The 24404-nt window shown below is 44.7% G+C and overlaps 1 protein-coding gene across 1 annotated transcript in view; it reads left to right on the top strand.

Moving 5' to 3' along the window:
- RAB22A (RAB22A, member RAS oncogene family) overlaps positions 1–22552 on the top strand; it is a 51227-nt gene extending 28675 nt beyond the window's left edge. The window contains exons 3-7 of the mRNA XM_006748395.3: positions 3722–3803; positions 13950–14021; positions 14109–14215; positions 14844–14953; positions 19664–22552. Coding sequence (XP_006748458.1) covers positions 3722–3803; positions 13950–14021; positions 14109–14215; positions 14844–14953; positions 19664–19761 — 469 coding nt within the window. The 3' untranslated portion in view covers positions 19762–22552. The remainder of the gene's footprint in view (positions 1–3721; positions 3804–13949; positions 14022–14108; positions 14216–14843; positions 14954–19663) is intronic.
- The last annotated feature ends 1852 nt before the right edge of the window (positions 22553–24404 follow it).

Here is a 24404-nt window from a genome sequence, read left to right as displayed (position 1 = left end):
TCCAGGTGAGTATGCAAGAGACCTTCTGACCCAGGGCCCCGTAGGGGTCACCTGGGCAACACCCCCTCCTGTGTCTGGCCCTAAGTCCAGGTGTTACCACTATGTAGACTAACCAAAGAAAACACTGAAAAGGAGGATTTAGTTCTTACAGGTGTAATAGGCCAAGATTTCAGGCTCTCAAAAATCAACAGAGATGTTCGTTGCAATAAAGAGGCATTTGTGGGGCTCAGGGGAAGCGAGGCGAGGGAGGTGCAGTCATCTCCCATAGCCACTTGAGCTGGGGCCTCGGGTGGGGAGGAGCTCCTGACTCAATACATGAGCCAGCAGCCATGAGAGCCCATAAAGGGCCAGAGCTTCTTCCTGAACAGAATTCCAGAGGTCTGAGTGATGGAGGGACATGGTGATTGTTCGATGCAGCTGCCCAGTATTGCCTCTTGCCCTTTGGCTAGCAGAGAGCTAAGAGCTGGTGGCTGGGCAGGAGTGGGCAGGAAGGACTTGCCATGCTTGTTGAACCACATCCCTCACATCCAAGAGGCCACTCACCTGGCTGCAGTTGAAGAGCCAGGGTCACCTGTAATTTCAACTCTACCTGCCCTTCAGAAGCACTTCTCACTTTATGCTTCGGGAAGTGCTTGGCCAAGATGCCCTGGCACTGTTAAAGTAATGAAAAGCAGAGTAGTCGATGGGAACGTGGGAAAATGTTTTGTCAGAAATCTAAGGTAGCTTGGAGAAGGTAGATGAAGATACCTCAGTTACAGAGGAAGAAGGACAACAAGGTCACTGCCTTCATGGAGCTTACATTTTCCCTGGTTAGACAGGTAAATTAAAAGACACACACACACAAATAAGCCAATCAGACATTGTACCGATATGGCAGTAGGCGTCCTGAAGCCAAAACAGGACGGTGTGCAATTTGCAGAATGGAGTTGGAGTGGGAAGCCGCCTGGTTTGGGTGCACTGCGCAGGTTTCTGTGATCACTGGCAGTTGAACTAGGACCAAAAGAATGAGGAGCATCTAGCCGTGTGTGAGCCAGGGGAAGAGCATTCAAGGACAAGGGACAGTCGGCGTAAAGGCAGAAGGAGGAACAGTTGGGAGGATTTGAGACTGGGAGCGGAAGACCATGGATGACTGTGGTGGCCCGGACAGGACGTGCTGGGTCACGGTCGGGCAGCACGATGGAAAAGACCTCTCCGACTCTGCTGATGTCAAGAGAGTGGAGACCACAGCCAGTGTGAATGGTAGTGTGTTGGGAGGGCTGTGACTGGAGAACACGTTGGGTCTCTGTTGTCTCTGAGAAGGCGGAACCAAGCTGCTGTCCTGCAAAGGAGGGTAGGAGGAAGCGGAGGGGGGCTGGCAAGAAGTCATAGGAAGAATTACTAGTAATTAGGAGTATTGCTGTGTGGAACAAGAGGCCTAAGAGGTGGCCCAGCTTAAAAAGGACAGTCTTCCCACTGGTCCACAGCTTTATGGCTTTCCTTCAGCAAGGCGGCCATCCCACTTGCTAGAGGAGAAGCAGGTACAGAGGCGCGTGGGGCCTTTCTGGGTGGTCAAGACGGAAGGACAGACAAGATTCTTCAGGAACTGGCAGTATGGGCGAGTGACGCCGGGATAAAGGACAAGAAGCCCACAGCTGTGGACCCAAGAAGACCCAAGTAGAGAGCTTTGGGCTCACCAGATATCAGTGTAGACAAGGAGGTGTGCTGAGAGTGACGATGGCAGGGGAGCTGGAAGGATGGTCTTGGGTCAGACAGGAGGTTGGCTTTAATCTTTAAGATACTAACATTGCATTACGGCTGCCATTTTGTGTGTCTTTCGCCTGTCTGAGTGATGAATCTGTGTGTTCATTAAAGGAGAAATGGTTGGCAGGTAGCTTGAACTTCAGTGAATTCTGATCCTGAAATGAAACATTTCCTTTTAATTGTTGCATATACCTTTCTCAGCTTTTTGTCTACTTGAAGCATATTTCTTCTCCTGCTCTTTGAGCAGCCAAAGTGGGTGTGTTGGATGCATTGGCTCTGTTAATAGGCCTCTATTGGATGCCTGTTGTCATTCTTAAATGTAACACCACAGCCATAATTGATGGAGAGTTGAGTTGTAAGCTTTTAGGACTAATTGCAAAGTCTAAACTAAAACATTTCCTGGAGCTGCCTTTAAATACTAATAATAATACCTTGTATAGGTTTAGTGCCTTACAATTTACAAAGCACTTCTGCATGCATCATCATTTAATCCTTACAATAAACAAGGCTTTTTGAATGCTTAGATCTTTCCTAAGTGAGAAATCATGTTGCACATCCTGATTTAATCCTGGTGAGTCGCCAGAAGTTCTTGATACAATAACCATTTATCGAGCACCTTCTATGCATAAAGCACTTTACTAAGGATAAGGATACCAAGGGGTAAATTTCTAGTGAATAAATATCCAGTAAATGGTACCTATCCAATAAATGTGATCATGCTTCCCAGCCCATTTTCCCTTCCTTATCACAGTCACTATTTCAGAGGCTGCTTGCTAAACCATAAATTGATATAAATATTGCTGGGAATTCATTGTATCAGAGTTAAAGTTTTTACAACTAAGGATTCTGATACATATCTAAGCTCAGTGATTCTTCAGAAGGTCGTTCTATGGATTTCAGCTTGCACTTTCTTGAAGAACTTTGTACAATTAGTTGAATCTCAAAAAATACTTCAGACATCCAGCATATTTGAAAATGCCTAGCCAATTGCGTTCATGTCCTGATTAAGATGATTAGGGTATGATTCCAAGAGTAGAACTCGGCCCTCGGGCCCCAGAAGGCTTGTTACCCCGAGTACAAAAGAAGGCATAATCCTCTCTGGATTCTGTGAGCATCCTGGGATGCGTGGAGGAGCCTGGAGGACAGAGGACTTCCCAGGAGGGAGCTCTGTGCGTGAGGTGGGGGTGGAAGATGACACTGGAGCCGAGCCCAGCCCCAGGACTTTGAACCTGTGTCCAGGAGCCCCTTCGTTCCAGGCACATGCTCTGGGCCCCGGTGGCTCCTCACACATTGTCCAAAAAGTAGAAGACCCCCAAATGATAGGAACCTTCAAAAGCCCCTGGGCAGAGCAGTCCCTCACAGTAAGCGAGGTGACCTGCACACCATCATTCTTTCCCCCGTCGAGGGCACGATCAGGCCCGAAGGGCTGTTGTAGCCTGTCAGGTCAGCCAAGAGGCTGTTCTGGTTCCGAGACTCAGAAGTGGTCACTGGGGGCATCACCACTCCCGCCATCTTCCTGCTCCTGGATTGGTGTCTTAATTTTATCTATGGTCGTTTGGTTTGGGAATGGGGGAGGACAAACCCCACTGGCCCAGTATGTTTTCCTAATGCACTCATTGCCCGGACACACAGGTTTTTTCGTAAGTCGTAAGTTTTTCCATGATACCATCTTTTTAAATAACCGCTTTGGTGTACGAGGAGGCTGATGTCTGGGTTGCCAAACTATCTCTTGGTTCTTTTGATATGGAGCTTAGGCGATCACAAACCAAAGACCTCTTCTGGGCAGATGTGCCTCATGCTTTCTTTTGACCCAGAATATGCAGCCAGCATCTGGGCATCCCATAACTACTCCAGAGAGGACCACAGTTAGGAAATAGGGTGGAGTGGGAGTTTGAGCATTAAGTCTAAGTGATGTTTCCAACTGGGGCTGGCATCGTGCTTTCAATAACTGTGTTCTGATCATTTAGGTCTCTCTTTATAGGGCATCTTTTATGACCAAGACTGTCCAGTACCAAAATGAGCTACATAAATTCCTAATCTGGGATACAGCTGGACAAGAACGAGTAAGTCGCCCTTTAATTTACTATGTGTTTTTCTGAGGCCCACATTAAAGCCCAACCCCACTGTCAATGTCCCTGTCATCTCAACGTTACTCACTTCTCTTCCATGCACCCGAGACACACTTATTTCCATTTGCGTAGGCCAGCCTTTTTCTTTTCAATTAGAGCCACAAAGTCCACTGATGGAGAAAGTGTTAATGAGCACTGAGGGCATTTTTATACTTTTTAGTGTCTTAAAGTAAATGCTGACTAACAGGCCTGATAAAATCCCGCTCAGAGCATTGTGTATAATTTGGGGCTTCATCCTCTAGCAAAGATATAAAAGAATTAGTGGTAGAAAGGGAGAGTTAAGCACATCTCATTTATAGCTGCCTTTTAAAAGCTCTTAAAGAGGGAACTTTACAGCATATAAAGTTTGAGATTTAAGTGAAATGGATGAGCTAACACAGAGCCAAGCAATAGGTACTTAATAAATGCCTGATGATAAAATTGTCCAAGATGGTTATCTGCTTAAGGAGGAGCCCGAACCAGAGGTGGGGCCTGGGCCGTGGCCTCCCAGTGCAGAGTGGGATTTGGTGAGGCCCACCCGCATCAGACAAGGGGTGGGGAGGCAGGGTAGGGAACAGACACTTCCTACTGCCTCATTTTCCCTCAGGGCCCGACGTCTGATTTCCCTGTCGAGGTGTACCTGGCAGCCACCCCATTATTCAACTGCTGTTTAATTTTGTTTTCAAACAGTACTATCAAAACAGAACATCTGATGGATGCACAGTGCTATCGTAAGCTCTTAAAAGTATACCAGAAGTAATCAGGAGAAATAGTCTGTCATCACGGTCTTATCTAAGACAGCATAGATACTGTGTATGGTATAAAACCTGACAAGAATCATCACAGACAAATGGGGGAAGACAAAACAAGCCATTACTGTTGTCCTAGACGTAGACACCATACATTTGTACAGATTTAACATCTTAAGTTTGCTCTGTTTGGTTTCTTCTGTTTGTTTGTTTTTTAACACCGGATATCTTGCTCTGCGCCCAGTTATTCATCTGAGATACATCTGCTTAATCTCCCATCCCGCACTCCTACTTTGTTTGTGCATCTAGAATGGAGTATTTAGGACAGCTAGACCTTTGCTAACCATCACTCTTCCATCCTTCACAAGTGTTGCTTCCCGTAGTCTCCGTGAATATATCTATAGACCCAGCCCTGGTGTCTGTCCTATTAGCCAAGAACGCCTGCAGCTCTTCATACTAGTAATATATGTACCTTTCACTGAATCCCAAGTTTCAATTACCCCCTCCCATATATTTGATGATACAGCAAAACCCTCATCATAAAGAATCATGCTATAATATAGACTCCATTATACTTTGAATCAGAGCCTGTCCTAGTATACACGGTGATGTAGAGCATCTTTTTTCTCTAGAACATAAAAAAAGAATAACACAAGGCTTTACACCTCTCCCTTACTGCTACCGTAATAGCAGGATTCTTTTAAGTTTTGTCATTAGCTGGTTTGCCTGCCTCTTGTTTCCCCATTTCTAATTGATTCTGCACCAGGGGTAGTTGCTCTGAGATGCAAATCGGCCTCACCCCTGCCTGAAGCAGGTCACTTAGCCGGGGGCTGGCATGGGGAATGGCAGGCAGGCAGGGGTCAGGAGGACTGCCCGGTGGAACCCCATGCTGTGGAGGCTGTCAGGAGAGGAGCACCAGCTGCTGAGCACCCACTTCAGCTGGATGTTGCAGGGCAGGAATTCGCGTCCAAGCTGACCAGGTCACAGGGTTTAAGAAAAGCAAAACATCTGACAGCTAACCACACGTGGTTTGAAATGCTGTGAGCCTCATACCAGACACATCTGGGAACTTGTTCTGACTGCCAGTTTTTCCTGGGCAAGGCCTTTAAGACCTGACTCGGCTAGACTCCATTTTCACTTCCCACCAGCTAATGTTTTTGGACCAAACTGCTTATAGTTCTCCAGCATGCCATACTGTCTCATCCTCCTAGCCATGCACTGTTCCCTCTGCTCGGAATACCTCCCCCCCCCCCCAACTTCAGCCAAGAAGATTCATATACAGCCCTCAAAACTCGCCTCTGATGTCACCTCAAGGGGGCCTTTCCTAACCATCCCTGTTGTGTTCAGACAAGTCACGGCTTTGCCATATGCCCACGTTGCTCAAATCCAAGTCTGGAGGTCACCCTTGATTCCTCCCTCCTCGTCTGCCCCTCACATTTGTTCTATCAGCGTGCCGCCCAGCTGTGTCTTCTAAATGTACATCATCACGTTCACTTCCGTCCACCTCCACTGCCAGCCCTCTGCGCTCGGCCACCTGTGACTCACCAGAGGGTCCCTGTAGCCTTTTAACTGGTCCCCAACTTCCCTCTTCCCAGCCCGCCACCCTGCATCACTTCTCCTCACAGGACCCGCAGGGATCTTCTGAAAACAGAAATCAGATGCTGTTGTCTTCCTGCCTAATACCCTTCAATGACTTCCCACTGCTCTCATCATAGCCAAGGTCTGAACTGTGGCCTGCAAAGCCCTGCACGGCCTGCTCTGCCTTCTCGGCTCGCTTTGCCCTCCTGGCTCCTCCCTCGCCCACTGAGTTCCAGCCCACCGGCCTCCATTCAGTTCCTCCAACGCCCCAAGGTCCTTGCCTCTCGAGCGTTCACGTACATTGTTTCTTCTACTGGAACTCTCTCTTCCCTCTGTTCAGAGCATGGCCAGCTGGCTCCTTCCCAACCTTTTAGTCTCAGGTTCAGTGACACACCCTCAGAGTTTTCCCTGACCCCCCTGCCTTAAGCAGGGCCCCAGTGCGTTCTCCATCACTGCCTCCCATTCATTTCCCTCAAGACCCTCATCACAAGTTGTAATTAGATGATCTGTCTACTGAACTTGATTGACAAGAGCCAGAACCGGTGTCTTGTTCACTGTCATATTCCCACTGCCTGACAAAGCACTGATGCTCAGAGACTGGTCCAACTGGTCAGCGAATGAACTCTTCAGAGTATTTCCTTGTATCCTCCACAGTCTTTGATTGCCCCCATCCATAGGATTGTCTCCTGTTTCCTTCCTTGTCTGTCTTCTGTTAGACTGTGAGCTCCTTGTGGGCAGGGACTGTATTCATGTCTGTGCTCTCAGCCCCTGGCACACAGTACTGACGTCAGTGGATTTCTGTCAATTGCTTGCCAGCCCTACTTTTGCACAGATAAGGAAGAACAGATCCTCTACCATTACCGTGTGAGTATTGCATGCCTCAAATTATAAATTTCTGGTATTTGCATATGTATTGTCCCCTACATTAGTAAGTTCCCTACAATAGTAAGACTCATCGTGGAACCAAAAGGCATTATAAAATGAGAATTCTTTCTGATAAACTGACCCTTCAAACCGCCTCCCCGTTTGACTCTCGCATCCCTTGCTGTCTATGGTTTTGGCAGGTGGATTGTCTTTCTGATGGTCCAGTTGCAATTGGTTTGCAAATTGATTTCATTAAGTCAATGAAAGTGATTTTGGAGAACTTCACAAATGTCATGCAAAGCCTGCTGATGGTAGGGATCTTGTTGAATGAAGGGGAAAATAGTGATCAGGATGATGATAGAAGTATTTCAAAAGATAATGATTTGTGGACCAAAGAGTTGAGCAGCCTAGGAAAAACTGGTGGAGTCCTCAGATATTTTTGTAAAAATTCCCTTTTTGTGACTGGATAGGAGAGTCAAGCATGAAATGAAAGATAGACATCGTATTGTGCTAGCATATTGTTTCATCAGAAGAATCACAGTCAGGTCCTCAATCAACTTCGATTCAGTGTTCATTCAGGACACTGCAATAATAAACCTAATTTTTTTCCTAACGTCAGATGAAATGCAACTTGTTCTCCTAATTTCAATTTATTTTTTCAAGAGAGTACCTTTGTCAGATCTTTTTGTCCCTGTTTGCTGTCCTAAACGAATTCCTTCATTCCCCAATCATCTTTACTAACAAGGACTCCCGCAGTAGTGTGGAGACAGACCCAGCACCGTGCACAAATGAGCACCACAGATACCACAGATACACCATAAGTGGAGCAAGAACATTTCAAATACTTGCCAAGAAAGCTTCTTAACTAAAATCTAATAGATACTGCATCCAGTCCTTAGATGTAGATACATGAACCTTCACGTGGTTTCTCCTGATGACCGTTTACAGAGGCCAGAGCTCCAGGATGGCACAAACTGTTATTGTCATGTGAACAAGGAATCATTCTCATGTTTAAAATCAGGAAAATGGGGAGTCTGGGTGGCTCAGTCAGTTAGGCGTCTGCCTTCGGCTCAGGTCATGATCCCTGGGTCCTGGGATTGAGTCCCAAATCAGGATCCCCGCTCAGTGGGGAGCCTGCTTCTCCCTCTCCCTGCCACTCATGCTTGGATGCTCTCGCACACACAAAAGTAAATAAATAAAATCTTTTTTTAAAAATATTTTTAAATAAAATCAGGAAAACATGTGGTAGCTGAGTATCCTCTAGAGCTGGGGTTGACACTCTGGCTTGTCGGCCAAATGCAGCCTGCTGCCTGTTTTCATAAAGTTTTATTGGAACACAGCCATGCTTGTTTGTTTACACATTGTCTGGAGCAACTTTCACTCTTCAGTAGTAGAGTTGAGTAGTTGCGATACAAATCATATGACCCACAAAGCCTAAAATATTTACTACGTGGCCCTTCCCAGAAAATGTTTTGCTGACCTTGATCTCTTGGAACAGAGATGTGCTGACATCCTTTGAGTCTCTTTTTTAAGCTGCCACTTTCTTTCTTTACGCCAAAAGGTCATGGAAAGAGTTTCAGTGTTAGTAATGGCAGGGTGGCTTGGAAGGGACCAACCCTCCCAGAAATAACAATTATACACGAACTCTGGACAAAACATTTAAAAACAATTCTCCGAAGGCACTGCCAGATGTCATCAGAGACTGCAAAGGGAATTAGAGTGGGTGAGGCTCATGGTTTTACAGCTTTTCCCCAGGGGGTGTGCGCTCGTCCATGCCACACAGCGTAGCTGGGACTCAGGCAGAAAGCCCCAGTGTTTAGCTTATGGTATTGAAGGGCAGAGTTTGATGCTGCTAGAGCAGCTGGGGGGAAGGGGGACAAATCCCAGAAAAGATGGATCCAACAAGAAAGGGAGCTCCAAAATCTGCTTATAAATTCCCTTCGGGCCTTCGCTTGACTCCCTGCTGCAGGTGCACAGGGGAGACAGCGAGGAACCTAACAGAACAGCAGCTAGGGTGTCAGTGACACTGAGCAGAGAGACAGCTGGGACTTCCCCTGCAACTTCAGAAGGGCCAGGCCTTATGGGGAGAGACCACGGCCCAGAACGACAAGCAGGCCCACCCTCACCATGCGTAAAACCAATCTCAGGGTGATTGTCCAGGTTTTAACACTTCAAAGAAGATCATAGAGGCTGGACAGTTTACATACACTCGCAGACTTCAAGGAAAAGTAGTCTTACCAACTTAAGTACAGGTGGGGACCCTCACACAGAATGGAAACTGATCAAACAAATGGAAGTGCTAAAGCTGAAGACCCTGATACCTACGATAGAAAGTCCCCTAGATGACTGGCAAAACAAATTAGCCAATCAGAAGAACAGAGAGTGGGAAATGTGAACAGTCTCAGCACCATGGGGACAGATCCCAGCACCCTGAGGTGTGTAACTAGAGACCCAGAAGTTGTGAAGAAAGAGGGGAAACAATAAAAAGATACTTTGAGGGGCGCCTGGGTGGCTCAGTCGTTAAGCGTCTGCCTTCAGCTCGGTCATGATCCCAGGGTCCTGGGATCAAGCCTTGCATCGGGCTCCCTGCTCCGCAGGAAGCCTGCTTCTCCCTTTCCCGCTCCCCCTGCTTGTGTTCCCTCTCTTGTGTCTCTCTCTGTCAAATAAATAAAATCTTTAAAATAAATAAATAAATAAGATACTTCAAGAAAATTTCCTAAATGTGGTAAAACATATCAATTCACAAATCCAAGAAGTTCTAACAAACCTGTAAGTACAAAGGAAACCACACAGACCGCTGAAAACCGGAGCGGCAGAAGAAAACCGTGACAGCAGCAGAGATAACGGGCCCATGCTGCGCAGGGGACAGCAATGCACGCAGTCCCCAGGCCCAAAGATAGTGGAACACAAGCCTCTTGAAAGTGCTTCAAAGCAGAAAGATGTCAATCTGCCAAAATTGGCTTTCAAACATGAAGTCCAAGGAATGACCTTTTCAGAAGAACAGAAGGTGAGAGGATTCGGCAGCAGCCCCAGAAAGTTTTTCAGGCTGAAGGGAAGCACCACCGGGTGGTCACTCATATCCATAGGAAGAATAAGAACTGCTAGAAGTGGTAAATAGGAAAATCTGTCTTTTTTTCTTCTTATTTAGTGGCTATTAATGTAAAAATTATAACACTGGGTTACATGGCTTACAGTGTATGTAGACTTTAAATATTTGACAGCACAGAGGACAGTGGGGGGAGAATTAGGCTCTTGCAACATTGTGACATTTTATTTGAGGTGGTACATTTTAAATTCTAAGTAGACTGAGAAAAAACATGTGGTAGTTGTAAGAGCAACCACTTAAAAAAACAAGAAGATATAGCTAAAAAGCTAGTGAGCAAATTAATATATTAAAATTGAATACTAAAAAATAGTTGATGCAAAAGAGGGGAGGAAAGGAAAAACAAAAATTTTTTTTTTAATGGAGCAAATATAAAACAAACAGCAAAATGTTTGACCTTATAACCAGCACATAGTTGAGCCTGGTTTTTGATCCAGTCTGACAGCCTCTGCCTTTTAAGTGGAATGTTCAATTCCTTTATATTTAATTACTTCCTCCACTATTAAAACATAGCTTGAAAATAAGGGAATGGAAAAGGATATCCTATGCAAATCATAAGCAAATGGAAGTTATTCCAGTTACATCATTATCAACAAATATCAGTAAGGTAAGGTAGACTTGAAGACGAGTGATTATGAGGAGTAAAGAAGGGGCATGATAAGACGGGCCTTAAGGAACTTTCTGTACTGATAGAAATATTTTACATATTGGTAGGATGTTTACATGGATGTTCATACACATTAGTCATTTTATCAAAACTTAATTAACCAACTGAGCCACCCAGGTGCTGCAAGATCTTTTATCTAACTTAAGATCTTTGCATTTCTCTACATGAATTTTACCTTACAAATTTAAATGCTAAAGAATAACAGAAACCCAACAACCCTGTAAAGGATGTTGCCAGTATAATACATCAAAATGAAAGCTAAAAATTATATATCTGATAAGGGGTTAATACCCAAAATAAATAAAGAACTTATACAACTCAGTACCCAAAAAGCAACAACAACAAATAATCTGATTTTTAAATGGGCAGAGGAACTGAATAGACATTTTTCCAAAGAAGACATACAGATGGTTAACACACACATGGAAAGATCCTCAACATCACCAATCACTAGGAAAACACAAATCAAAACCACGAAGATATATCACTTCACACCTGTCAGAATGTCAAGTATCAAAAAGACAAAGAGGGGTGCCTGGGTGGCTCAGTCAGTTAGGCATCTGACTCTTGATCTCAGCTCAGGGCTTGATCTCAGGGTCATGAGTTCAAGACCTGCCTTGGGGGGGGCCTGGGTGGCTCAGTCGTTAAGTGTCTGCCTTCGACTCAGGTCATGATCCCAGGGTCCTGGGATCGAGCCCCGCATCGGGCTCCCTGCTCCGCGGGAAGCCTGCTTCTCCCTCTCCCACTCTCCCTGCTTGTATTCCCTCTCTCACTGTGTCTCTCTCTGTCAAATAAATAAATAAAATCTTTAAAAAAAAAAAAAAAAAACCCTGCCTTGGGCTCCACCCTGGGTGTGGAGCCTACTTAAAAAAAAAAAGACAAGAAGCAAGAAGTGTTAGCGAGGATGCAGAGAAAAAGGAACCCTCTTGCACTGTTGGTGGGAATGTAAATTGGTGCCCCGACTGTGGAAAACAGTATGGAAGTTCCTCAAGAAATGAAAAATAGAACTACCATATGATCTAGTAATTCCACTGCTGGGTATTTACCCAGAGAAAATGAAACACTAATTCAAAAAGATAGATGCACTCTTGTTTATTGCAGCATTATTTACAATAGCCAAGAATATGGAAGCAGCCCAAGTATCCGTTGAACAATGAATGGATAAACAGGTGTGCTATGTGTGTGTGTATATATATAAAATGGAGTATTTCTCAGCCATAAAAAAAAAAAATCTTGCCATCTGCAACAACGTGGATGGAGTTAGAGGGTATAATGCTAAGTGAAGTAAGTCAGAGAAAGACAAATACCATATGATTTCACTCATATGTGGAATCAAAAAAACAAACAAGCTATGGGTCTACATAGCTACAGAGAACAAAGTGGTGGTTGCTGGAAGGAAGGGGTTGAGGAGGTGGGCAAAATGGGTGAAGGGGAGTGGGGGGCACAGGCTCCCGGTATGGAATGAATCAGTCACAAGGGTGAAAGGTGCAGGACAAGAAATATAGTCAATGGTATTGTAATTGTGATGAATGGGGACAGATTGGTAGCTCTCCTTACGGAGAGTACAGCACAGCGTATAGACGTGTCCATTCGCAGTGTTGTACGCTTGAAACTAACGTCACATTCTGTGTCCACTATATGCACAAAGGAATGAACGAAGTGAAGGAAGGGAAGTGAAAGGAAAAGCTAATACTGTCACCATTTGTGCTCTTTGCATGCTCCTGCTAACCCTCAGCCCATGAAAGTCAGTCCAGAGTCGTCTTCATCTAATAATGTTTCCTATTCTGTAGTGCTTTCTTGCTTACAGGCCTTAGTTTTGTTATTTTCTCTCTCCAACTTATTTTATTGGAAGTTACCTAGCTTTCACCCCAGTGGCAGAGATTTTTCTCACAAATAGTAGTAGGAAAGCTTCATGATGCCAGATCTGGTCTGGCATTTAGTTTCACATCACCTCATATTTAAACAGTTCTTATTTATTCACCAATTCTTGCTTACCTACAGTGTGCCAGGCATCAGGCTCCAGAGATAAAATGGTATATACTGAGCAGACATGCTCTCTTCCCTCCTCGAGTTTACAGTCATAATTTCACTTTCTTTTGCAAAATTCAAAATAACTTAAAAGTTTAGAAGCCAAAGGTTAAGCTCATTGGATAAGAAGTTGCAGAATCTATAACTCCATATGTAAATTGTACGGTACACCAGATGCTCACCTCTGACGACAGTTCCTACCCGTACTTGGGGGTCAGCCGCCGGAACAGAGAAGCAGGATGAGAGTACAGGGGTATCACATCAGCCATAGACATCAGGTTTCAAAGGCAGGGTCTAAGACAAAGATCTAGTTGGTAAATTTCTTATCTGCAAGCATGGGCATCACATCCACTGAGCAGGTTGCCCAGGATCAGCGTCGACTGGGTAAAGAGCCTCACATTTTCCACTTTCCATCTCACGCTCATCAGGAGAGGTGGCCTGTTGACTGAGCCCTGCGGTTATCCCTCTGCCTCCCCTTCCCATCCCTTCCCTCCCTGTCACTAGGTAGGGGTGGGGGGCGGCGGGTGGGAAGGGGCCATGCGCACAGAGTGAAATGCATGTAAATGAAATGAGAGTTGTACCCGCATTTGGGAATTGCCATGTGTGCGGATATCAAACAAGCGAGTTATAGACTCATCCAAGTAGCGAATGTAAATGTGTACTCATTTCTGTAGTACAATCAGCATTTAGATTACAGGCTTATCTTTACGGCACCCAAATGCAGCCACTTCTCTGGAGAACTATTTACAGCATTATTTTTATCTCCTGGATAGTTTGGGAAGCCAAAGTTTAAAGGACTATTGAACAAATGAGTTTGGGAATTACAACATTGAGTTCAATTAAAAAGCCTTTTTAGCTGAAACAATTGTTTATAGCACCATATTTAATTCCTATAAAACTGTATTGTAAACTATTTTCTGAGAGACAGTTACGTGAAAAGTTTCTTGCCCTTGGTAATTGCCGCTTCCTCTGCTCTGTGGCGCCGTGTCCTGGGCTTGGGCTTAAGACAAAGATTACCTTTTGTGCAGGGCCACTGGGCCTAAAAGTCTGGTGAGAAACATCTTTAACCCGCTTTCCCAATTGTGTTGTTTCTTCTTTGCCCTTCTCTGCAGTTTCGTGCCTTAGCGCCGATGTACTATCGAGGGTCGGCTGCGGCCATCATTGTTTACGACATCACAAAAGAAGTAAGCCTTTACATTTGCCATAGACTGTTTTGAAAGCTCTCTCTTGGCTGCTTCAGCCTCCATTCGCTTTCGTGTTTTGTGTTCCAGGAGACGTTCTCAACACTGAAGAACTGGGTGAAAGAGCTCCGACAGCACGGCCCGCCCAATATCGTCGTTGCTATTGCTGGGAATAAGTGTGATCTTATCGACGTCAGGTGCGTTACGAGACCAGGAGATGACAGTGCTGATTATGTGTTCCCTTTGTTCCTGAGCAATATCCAGTATAAGAATCTTGCTTTTATTTTATCTCTGACATTGAAAAATTCCTTTTTGTTTAGTTGAAGTCCTGACGTTTTAAACAAAAATTCAGAGTTCAGACCTTTGGGGCTGATTAGATGAAAGAGAGAGCGAGGCACAGGTGTGTGATTTATGTAAACATTGGTTACATCATACTTGACATTATCTGAGATGAGTGTAGCCCCCCAGGTCCCATGACGTCGGGTGCTTGAAGGGGGAAAACATACATACTTTAAGGGAAACACATTTACTGGCAATTTCTCTGGACTACTTCCAGGATTCCCAAAGCAAGGACTTGACTTTGGCGGGAAAAGCAACCCTTGCCGTTTTGTGATCGTTCCATCAGACAGATGCATTGTTAGTAGTGTTGAGTTCAGTTTTGTGCTCTGTAACCACAGCAGTGGTATGATTGGGAAGACCTCATGTCAGGGCTTGGTCACTGGCCGTTCATGACATCCTTTGTCATCACTAATCTGGCTAATGACTGGGTAGGTAGGGTAAGCTCTTGACAGGTAGAATTTCTGATTTGCCATTGTTGCCTTCCAGAGAAGTCATGGAGAGAGATGCTAAGGACTATGCCGACTCCATCCATGCGATTTTTGTGGAGACCAGCGCGAAAAACGCGATAAACATAAATGAACTGTTTATAGAAATTAGTGAGTATCTCTGTGCCCTATGGGTTTTCTCTTTGCAAAGCGCCTTAATACAGAGTTACACGGCTGGGGAGAATTCCCTCCGCACATCGAGTGGTCTGGTCTCCACCATTGTTCTCAGTGGAACGAGGTGGGAGAACGTAGGAGTGGCGGCCAGGTCTCAAATCATGTTCTAATTGCTGGGGAGCTGCTGCCTCCCTTCTCGAAGAGTGTTGCTACCGAGTAAACAGTGCACAGGGCCTGGAAGCTGCCACCTCTCCCTCGGTCTCTCTTTAAATGTGTTTCAGTTAGTCATCCAGAGTCATCGAAAACGAACAGATCGGTAAAAGGAAATGAAATGCAGGTGTGACTCCACTGTAAGAAAACCCTCAAAAATGAAATACCAGGCGAGTAGAAAGTAAGGCCTCTTTTTCCACCCTTCCCCCTTCCCTTTCCAGAAGTGTTAACATGATGCCGCTAGATGGAAGGAGGCTGCAGCATCCCTTTGGGATCCTCTACAGATTGTATCTGTGTTTATTCATTTCATTCAAATTCATCAAAATATTTATTGAGAACGGCTCCAGGCCCAAGGGAGACCATGGCGAGCAAGACAGGCGCAGCCCCTGTCTCCTAAAGCACACATTCTACTGCAGGGGCCAGGCAGTGACACAGACACCATTGAGATCCCTTCGGATGATGCACAGCGATAGGGAAAACATAATGTGGGATGACGTGAAGGAGTGTCTGTAGGTAGTCAGTGAAGGCCTCTCGGAGCAGGTGATGTTGGAGCTGAGATTGGGCAGAGCAGGCTCTGCGGAGATGGGATTCACGTTACCGTGTCAGACTTCCAGGTAGAGAACAGGAGAAAGCAGAAAGGGCACAGTGAACTTCCTGGGTGAGGTCAGAGGTGACCGAGGCTGGAAGCGCACTTGGCCATCGTGTAGAGGAGGGAGTGCAAAACCCAGCGCCCCACAAGGCCAGGCAGGGATGGGCCACCAGCACTGGGACATGGGAGCGGCAGAAAGCCCACATGACCCCAACAGCTGGCACATGTGGGCCCTGCTCCAGCAGGTGGGGTCACACTGGAATGGAGGCTCCTGGTTGCCCAGTTAATTACTGGGGTTATTTTTATCTTTTTTTTTTTTTTTAAAGATTTTATTTTTTATTTATTTTATTTTTTGAGAGAGAGAGAATGAGAGAGAGCACATGAGAGGGGGGAGGGTCAGAGGGAGAAGCAGACTCCCTGCCGAGCAGGGAGCCCGATGCGGGACTCGATCCAGGGACTCCAGGATCATGACCTGAGCCGAAGGCAGTCGCTTAACCAACTGAGCCACCCAGGCGCCCTATTTTTATCTTTTTTGACGACTTTAGTTTGTTCAGAGATCTGGATTTTATGTAGTGTGTCGGGCTGTTTAGATTTGGCCGTTCAGATATTTTCAAAGCGCTGTGCAGGCCTACCAAGCCCATCTGGGGCCATATGGGGCCACTGGCCTGTGGGCCCGCAGCCTCTCGTCCAGTCCCTTCCCTTCTGTGTTTGAAGTCATGATGTCTGTTGTGTTCCTCGGCTATAAAGAACAGTCACCCAGATGCATGTTTGAAAGGCAACCTGAGGCCAATCAGGAATTTTTTAGTTGAAGCTAAAACATCTAAGTGCATGGTGTTGTGAGTGTGCCAAAATTATCGGGTTTTTTTAAGTGTTCTTTACTCCAGCGGTATTAAAAACAGGAAGGTAGTGAGTTATGCCAACAATGAAAATTCTTATATAAAACTAGCATGTACATACTCATTTTAACTGTGAAAAATAAAATAAATACATGTTCACAAAGATTAGAAAAATTTAGAGAGATGTAAATTGAGTTTATTGTTTACTGGGTGTTGTAAAATTGCATTAGCACAGTGCCTGGCATGCTAACTTTTTATTGAAGTGTAATATACGTACAGAAGGGTGCTTAGCACTATAAAACAGAAGGAATTTCCACAAACTGAGTATACTCCTACAGTCGGCACTCAGATCGAGCCCCCAGAAGCCTCCCCCATGCTGTTCCAATTCCTCTCTGTCCCCCGCCCCCAAGGAAGCACAGTCCTGACTGCTAGCTCTTCAGATTTGTTTTGCCTGTTTTTATTCTTTATATTTTCTAAAAAACATACTGTCTATCCTCTTCTCTGTCTGGCTTCTTTAGCTCGACATTACATTTGTTAGATTCATCCATATCATTCCATGACTCATCCTCATTACTGTAGTGTGTGTGTGTAGTGGGGGAGAATATCCACCGTGTCGTTCTCCATCCTGTTGATGGGCATGTGCGTACTTGCTTGCAATTCAGAGCTGTGGTAAATAGTACTTCTGTGAGCACTCACTTCATATCCGGTGTGCACACTTTGCGGACACATGTTTCTCAGGTCTGTTTATACCCAGGAGAATATGGGTGTGCAGGTGTTCGGGAGGAGGTCTTCAAAGTGGTTACACCAGCGGGCACTCACACCAGTGGTATATGGGACCCCAGTCACTCTGAGTCTGCTGTGTGTGTCTTGATCTGCATTTATGATCGACAGTTAATGAAGTTGAGCCCCTTTCTGGATATTTATTTATTTTTATGTGAAAATATCTGGATATCCTCTTTTGTGAACTTTTGCCTATTTTCCTGTTGCGCTACCTGCCTTTTTCTTAATTATGTTTATAGTTTATTTTGGATATGAGTCCATCATTCATTATGTGTATTGGAAAGATCTGCTCTGTGGCTTGACCTCCATTTGTGAATCAACTGTTTCATAGAGCTGGGATTTTTAATCTTGATATAATCCAAATTATCCTTATTTCCCCTTATGGTTAGCACTTTTAGGTTCTAGTTTAAGAGGTCATGGTCTAGGGGCGCCTGGGTGGCTCAGTTGGTTAAGCGACTGCCTTCGGCTCAGGTCATGATCCTGGAGTCCCGGGATCGAGTCCCGCATCGGGCTCCCTGCTCGGCAGGGAGTCTGCTTCTCCCTCTGACCCTCCTCCCTCTCATGCTCTCTGTCTGTCATTCTCTCTCTCTCAAATAAATAAATAAAATCTTTAAAAAAAAAAAAAAAAGAGGTCATGGTCTATTCCCAGGTTATAAAGATGTTCTCCTCTGCTTTCTTCTAAGACTGTTTCAGAGATGGCATGTAATACCAGCTGGATTTCCATGATCCATTTATTAGAAATACGTAACAACAAGAAGCTTCAGTAAAGCTTTTAAATAAATTTGCAATTTATTCACAGCAGTATCTACAGGCATTTGAAAAGTAGTTATAGGACATTCTGGGGGACACTTTGAAGTGTAGACACCATGCTGTGTACTACCCTCCTGGCTTTCCAGGCTGCCCAACATGCTAGAGGCTCCAGGCTTGGTGACCAAGGACCTAAGAATTGGCAGCCTTGTTAGTGCCATAAGATGCATGTGTCTCTTCATTCCATGCTTTCAAAATCCCTCCGTGCCCGGTACTGTGCTAAATAGATACCAGAAACAAAGATGGAGAAAAAAGAACCTTTTACCTCGAAGAGCTTAGGGTCTAATTCAAGGGACATAGCTCTGTAGGCAAGTAAGTAATGTGCTTCTGGCTCCTGGCTGATTTTAGTGTGGGAAGTATTGGAGAGAGCTAAGAAGTGGGAGGGCATCTGGAAGGCCTTTGTGCATGGACACAGCCCTTGCGTTAGGGGCTGGGTAGGTGGATGGTGATTTAAGGTTTCTCCTGAAATTGACATTATGCTTCATGGAGCAGTAAAGGGAAACCTGTTCATTCTCATGCATTGTTGGTAGGAGAATAAAGTGGCACAACCTCTTCAGAGAGCAATTTGGCAGCATCTGTCAAAATTTAAATTGCACGTCCTTCTTGCATTTGTGCTAGATAGACACTGGGAATATGGTGTGTGTGTCAGATAAATACCCAGGAGTAGAATAGCGTGACCCAGTTCTTCCACTCCTGTTAATTTATCTTACACATTGGTTCGCAGAGATATTTTTTACATTGTTGTTAATACCATCACAGTGTTGGAAACAAACTAAATACCCATCAACGGGGATGGATAAATAAATCACAGTACACCCATGCGGTGCAGTAACACAGAGCTATTAGAAATAGTGCTGCAGGGGGACCGCCCCCAGAGCGTCTCCAGTGGAAGCGGCAAGGTGGACAACAGTGCACCTGTCTGCTCCTCTCAGGGCTTGAGGAGGGGGCCAGGTACACGTGTGAGTGTGTCCTGTAGGCCTCCCTGCACACCTGTCTCTGGATGGTGGCTCTGCCCCGAGGCCGAGGGATAGCATGTTCGGATGGAATTACCAAAGTGCATATATTCCCTACTCAGGATGTTTTGTTGGCATGTAATTTCTTTTTATTTAAAAACATTTTTACTAAATGCAATGTGGTATCCTTGTTCAGACCCTTGAACAGAAATAGGACATGAGTAGAAAAACTGACGTCGTCTGCACAAAGTCTGGACCTTAGTGATGTGCCAGTGCCCAATTCTTCATGTCCACAAATGTCCCATGGGAGTTAAGATGCGGACATGCCCTGGGTGAGGGCTAGATAGCAACTCTCTACGTTATCTTTGCAACTTTTCTATAAATTGAAGATGATTCCCAGATTGAAAATTTGTTCAACTCTTTTTATTTTAGTGAAACCCGTCAAATTGCATCTGCACAATTGTTGCGTCTGCGAATGAACAGATTTGGAAAGTTAAAGTTCCTTCCCTTCCCTCCTCTCCTCTCCGTCTAGGTCGAAGAATTCCGTCCGCTGACGCCAACCCGCCGTCTGGCGGCAAGGGCTTCAAGCTCCGGAGACAGCCTTCCGAGCCGCAGCGAAGCTGCTGCTGACTGAGCCTCGGCCTCCCAGACTTGATGATGAAGTAGGTGGTCCAGAAGGTTAACAGGAGGGCTGGGGTCCCTGCCGGCAGGTTTCGCCTCGCCGGTTTGGGTCTTCATGCAAAAAGGACTCAAGAGAGGTTGGCCAGTTCCGCTTCCTCTTTGGAGGCTGCAGCAGTAACATTTCCGTCTGCAGACCGCCGTCGTGTCACGAGTCTGGTGTGCAAAGGGACTGCATCGATGGCTTTTGACCTTGCTGAAAAGGAACATGTAATTGTACGGATGGTAGGATTAAATTGTTGAGTAGTTTTGTAATCAAGATTTTATGTAACATTTGTAAAGGGAAAATTAGCACTTTCATGGTTCTTGAGGAAGAAAAGACCTTGCAGAGATTGTAATTTCCTTGGTTTCCCGTTACCACTGTTAGAGGGAATCGTATCATTTAAAATGTGGTAGGTGATCGTAAGTGGAGGGATGGCAATCATTATTGGGAGCTAAACTGGGTTATTTATAGGACTGATGGAAATGACTCCGTCCGCACCATCTCTAAAGCACTTTAGCCCATGATAACATACAGTAAATTAATAACGGTAACAACAGATGCATAGCTCACCCGAGGTTTGCATTCCAACCTCGTCCTGTATGTGTCACAAAACACATCACTGGCACCTTTTTAAATAAGCTCTCATGATCAAGATGGTGGCGGTAGAGAAGCTGCATGGAATAAATTGAATTGCGTATGTTTGAACTGACTAGCAGTGGTTTAAAAAAGAGGAAGAAGAGAGATAGTAAAGAAAGTGGTGTAAATTCTGTCAATTTTTTATTTAACCCAGATATTTTGGTGGGGAAAACAGTTACCTGTTGCTTAGCATATGTAAAGTTGTAGTCTATATTTATGAGACCATTGCTTAAAGATTATAAATTATGTAAATACATGAATAAATTCTATGTTTCACCCAACACTCCATTTAATCTCGCAGCCAGTGTCTTGGTGTGCCCACCCACCTCTCAGCCTGTCCGTGGGGGGCTCTGCTGCACATTTCTATTGGGCGAGAGCACAGAGCACTTGGCTTACAGTCTTTGAAGAGGTCTCTGCCTCTCCTTCCACCCACCCCTCCCTTCCACATCCCATCTGGAAATCATAATAAAGACATATGCCACTTTGACAAGCCTGACTAGCCCTTCCTAGCCTGGGGGTAAAAGATGACACTCCAAGTTCAAGTCATTTCACCTGGTCTTGGTAATAAGTTTCTTTTAGCATTTACAACGACCTCAGACAAGTGTTTCAAGCGAGCTTTCCTTGTTAACAATTCAGCTTATCTTTCCGTTTCCTTTATCCGCCTGCCTCTGTTAGTGGCTAACACTCTTTCCCTCAGGGAGCCTAATGAGGTTTTTAATATAATCTAAAAATAAAGCACTGAAGTGAAGTTGGTGACAATTTGCTCCTGGTCTAATTTGGCACCCTTCCAACCTGAGTATTGTAAGGGAAGGAAATTTACAAGATTAAGTAGGAAATGAAACAGCTTGAATTTCAAACTAAATTGTGTTTTCAGAGCTATCCTTAAACTGAACAGTTGAAACTTTTAAAAATAATTGTTATTTCCCTGTGCCCTCCACTTGATATGGGTAGATTTTAATGGGAAAATTATAACCCAGATTAAGTAAAAAGCAATTCCCTGTTCCCTGGTGTATATCTTAAGCATTTGAAATTATTTATTCTCTTGCTGAAATCATATGGAAAGACTGTAGTTAGGGAAAATTCTAACGTTTTGTTTAAAATACATGCGGACTTGATACCCTCCTAGCAGCTTGCTCCCTTCCCACCATGAAATGAGCAAGCTGTAGGAAAAAACACATGATTCTAAGGGTGGGCTCTTGACACCTGAAGAGGGTTGAATTTCCTTTTCTATACATGCAGATGGATCAGGGCATCTGGCCTCGGCCGTGGTGTGTCCCTAACACTCCCACTGCTGGGCCTCCATCTCCACGACAACAAACAAAATGAAAACAAAGGGTGCTTGACTCACTACCAAGAGGGGGTGCACGGGTGGCCCTTTCTGTCTTACTTCACCAAAAGATGACGCACATCTGTGACCTTCACATTCTTCCCACCAAACCTGTCAGCCTGTCGATGATTCCCTGGGGTCTGGGTGCCCGGGGAAGGCCGCTTGTTTCCGTGCCTCTCTGACTGGCAAGGCGTCGGCCTGCCTCTCATCCTGTCCCCACTGTCACTGCATTTAGCCCAAAACAGGGCCGGCTCTTCAGGACCTCCTTGGCTGTTCTTTCTTCATGACTTCTCACACTCCTCCCCGTTTGTAGAGAGGGCTTCTGTTTGGTTCTGGCCACATGTTTTAGTCCCAGAATGAATGACGGGTGGGTGGCTCATGCAACATCACTGTCTTCCTGAGTTCTGGGGCCTCTTCTCTTCTGCCCTCCTCTTCATCAGACTGTCTCAGGAATCCACGAGACCCTGCTTCTCATGTAGCGCCTTCTTAACCACTAGCAGCAGCACCTTGTCATCTTGGATCTTTGTGATCCATACCCCATGAAGACAGGGGGAAATGTTTCCATTTGTTTTGTTCGCTTGTGTGATGCAGAGATGGAGATTAAAGGCGGAAGCAGTGTCTTATTTTGAACATGCTTTGGATTAATAACCTGACCAAGCAATGATCTAATACACATTTCATATATTCTCAGTTCTTTCTTATGGGAAAAAGCCAGATTTCAAAGGAATTGAGACACAGACCATCTATAAAAATCTTCTTTTTGGTTCCCTTCTGACAGAGGGCCATTTTAAAAAACTTTGGGGACTGAAAAAAGAGAAAAATCATTAATTAGCTGCAAGTGTATATTGATTCCTCTCAGAGAAACTGAAATGAGCTCTTTGCAGGTGCCCAGTCCTAGGAACCATCAGTCTCCAGAAATCTCCTTTCACACAAGTGTTTTTCCGATTCTGTGATAACTAATTAACCATCATTTGGTGATTAAAAGAACATAAAGTAAGAGTATGATTAAGTGTCCTTCATTTTAAACTCTCTTTAAGAAGTGATTAGGGAGAAGTACCTATTGCAAGCCCTTCTGGTTCCAAATGAAACCTCCATCACCTGCTTTTCAGCCATAGGCAGGGTAAGTGCTACGCAGAGCGGCTGTGAGAGTTGGTTCCTTTAAAATAACACATGTCCTTGTTGCCCATTTATGATTCTGGTTGACGCGGGCGCCTCCCGTATCCGAAGGTTAGCGCCTTTTGTATTAGAGGCTTGACCTCCTCCCTGGAGTGGGCTGGTGCCCTTCTCGAGGCAATCATTTTTCATTATTTTTTAAGTATATAAAAAGGGAAGGAAGACCACATGTAATTTTAGAATTTCTCTTTAAGTCTTGTTTTTTTTTTTTTTTTTTTTCCTCAAGAAGGAAAACAGGTCTAGGAGACCTTCTAAATTAAACTCTGGGAGATAGAGTAATGAAAATGTCCTTTAGAGAACCGCTCCATGGCTTTCCTGGAGATGTCAAACCAGACTCTCGCTACCTTCTCGGCAGTGTGTTAAAATGGACAGGTTTGACTCAGATTACACTGCACTAATTGGCATGTCCGCCTCGGGGCTTGAAAAGACATTTGTTCACCATTAGATGCCTCTTTTCTCTTCTGTGGGTGAGTTGCAAAAGAGGTTATATAAAGTCTTACAAGCATTTTTTCCTACTCATTTTTTTCAGAATACACTGAGAACATGATTCATGGCCCTGCGGTTGTATAAGATACAGGTGCAAAGAATATTATATACAGCAGATGAGCCCCCCCCCACACACATTTAGATGTCTTTGCAAGAACCTGTCTGTAGAAGTAATGAGGGAATCCTTCCCTTCTGAGGAAGAGCTACCGAGAGCCCCTTAACTCTGATACCTACCAGGTACCTGCTTCAGAACATTGGGGGGATGACAGCCCACACACTCAGGCTGGCTCTCTTCTCTAAGCTCGGTAGTCTGTAAATGTTCTTCCTGGCTCTATAAGGAAAGTTAATGATCATGATAAGCTAGATGGTGTGAACTCGTGGAAACATCTTCCTCGTTTAAATTTGTTGGAAAGGGACTGGCAGCATGACTTCTGTTTACTGTTTGACTTCAAGAGAGTCTACTTCTTAACAGTTAAAGTATTTTAAAAAAGGAAGAAGTGGAATGTACTTTTATGGATCAAGCTATCACTATATACCTGCCTTCAATTAGCTTGGTGCATGAAAAGCTCAACAATGATTCAAGGTGTGTTTAGGAGACTTACCTTAACTCCTACAGCACGATCATAAAAAAAACAGTCCAAGTAACAGATCTGTCCAGGAGATACACATTATAGGCACGGTTTTAGAAAAGGGAGGTCATGTGGAAATCTAGCCTAGGCGTGGAAGAAACGACCTCTGCCAATTTCTCTTGACAGGAGAGTTCCTTGTCTTGACTTCCAGTAATAGAAATCCAGGCAATTTGATTATCGGATTTGCAAGAAACATTAATGGAATTCTGGGGCATTTGTCCTGTTTTAAGTGCAAATGAAAGTCTAAAAAATATTAGAAGGGTATTACATTTTTCAGGAGCCTCTGGTTTTTCAATCTAAGAGAATGATAAGAGAGACCTGGCGTGATGAAGTTGCATTAGACATAATGAAGAAAGTGAAT

Source organism: Leptonychotes weddellii, chromosome 10 (genome assembly GCF_054177405.1).
Source record: "Leptonychotes weddellii isolate Sample4059 chromosome 10, ASM5417740v2, whole genome shotgun sequence".
Classification (NCBI taxonomy): Eukaryota; Metazoa; Chordata; class Mammalia; order Carnivora; family Phocidae; genus Leptonychotes; species Leptonychotes weddellii.
This window is presented reverse-complemented; position numbering and strand designations above follow the sequence as displayed.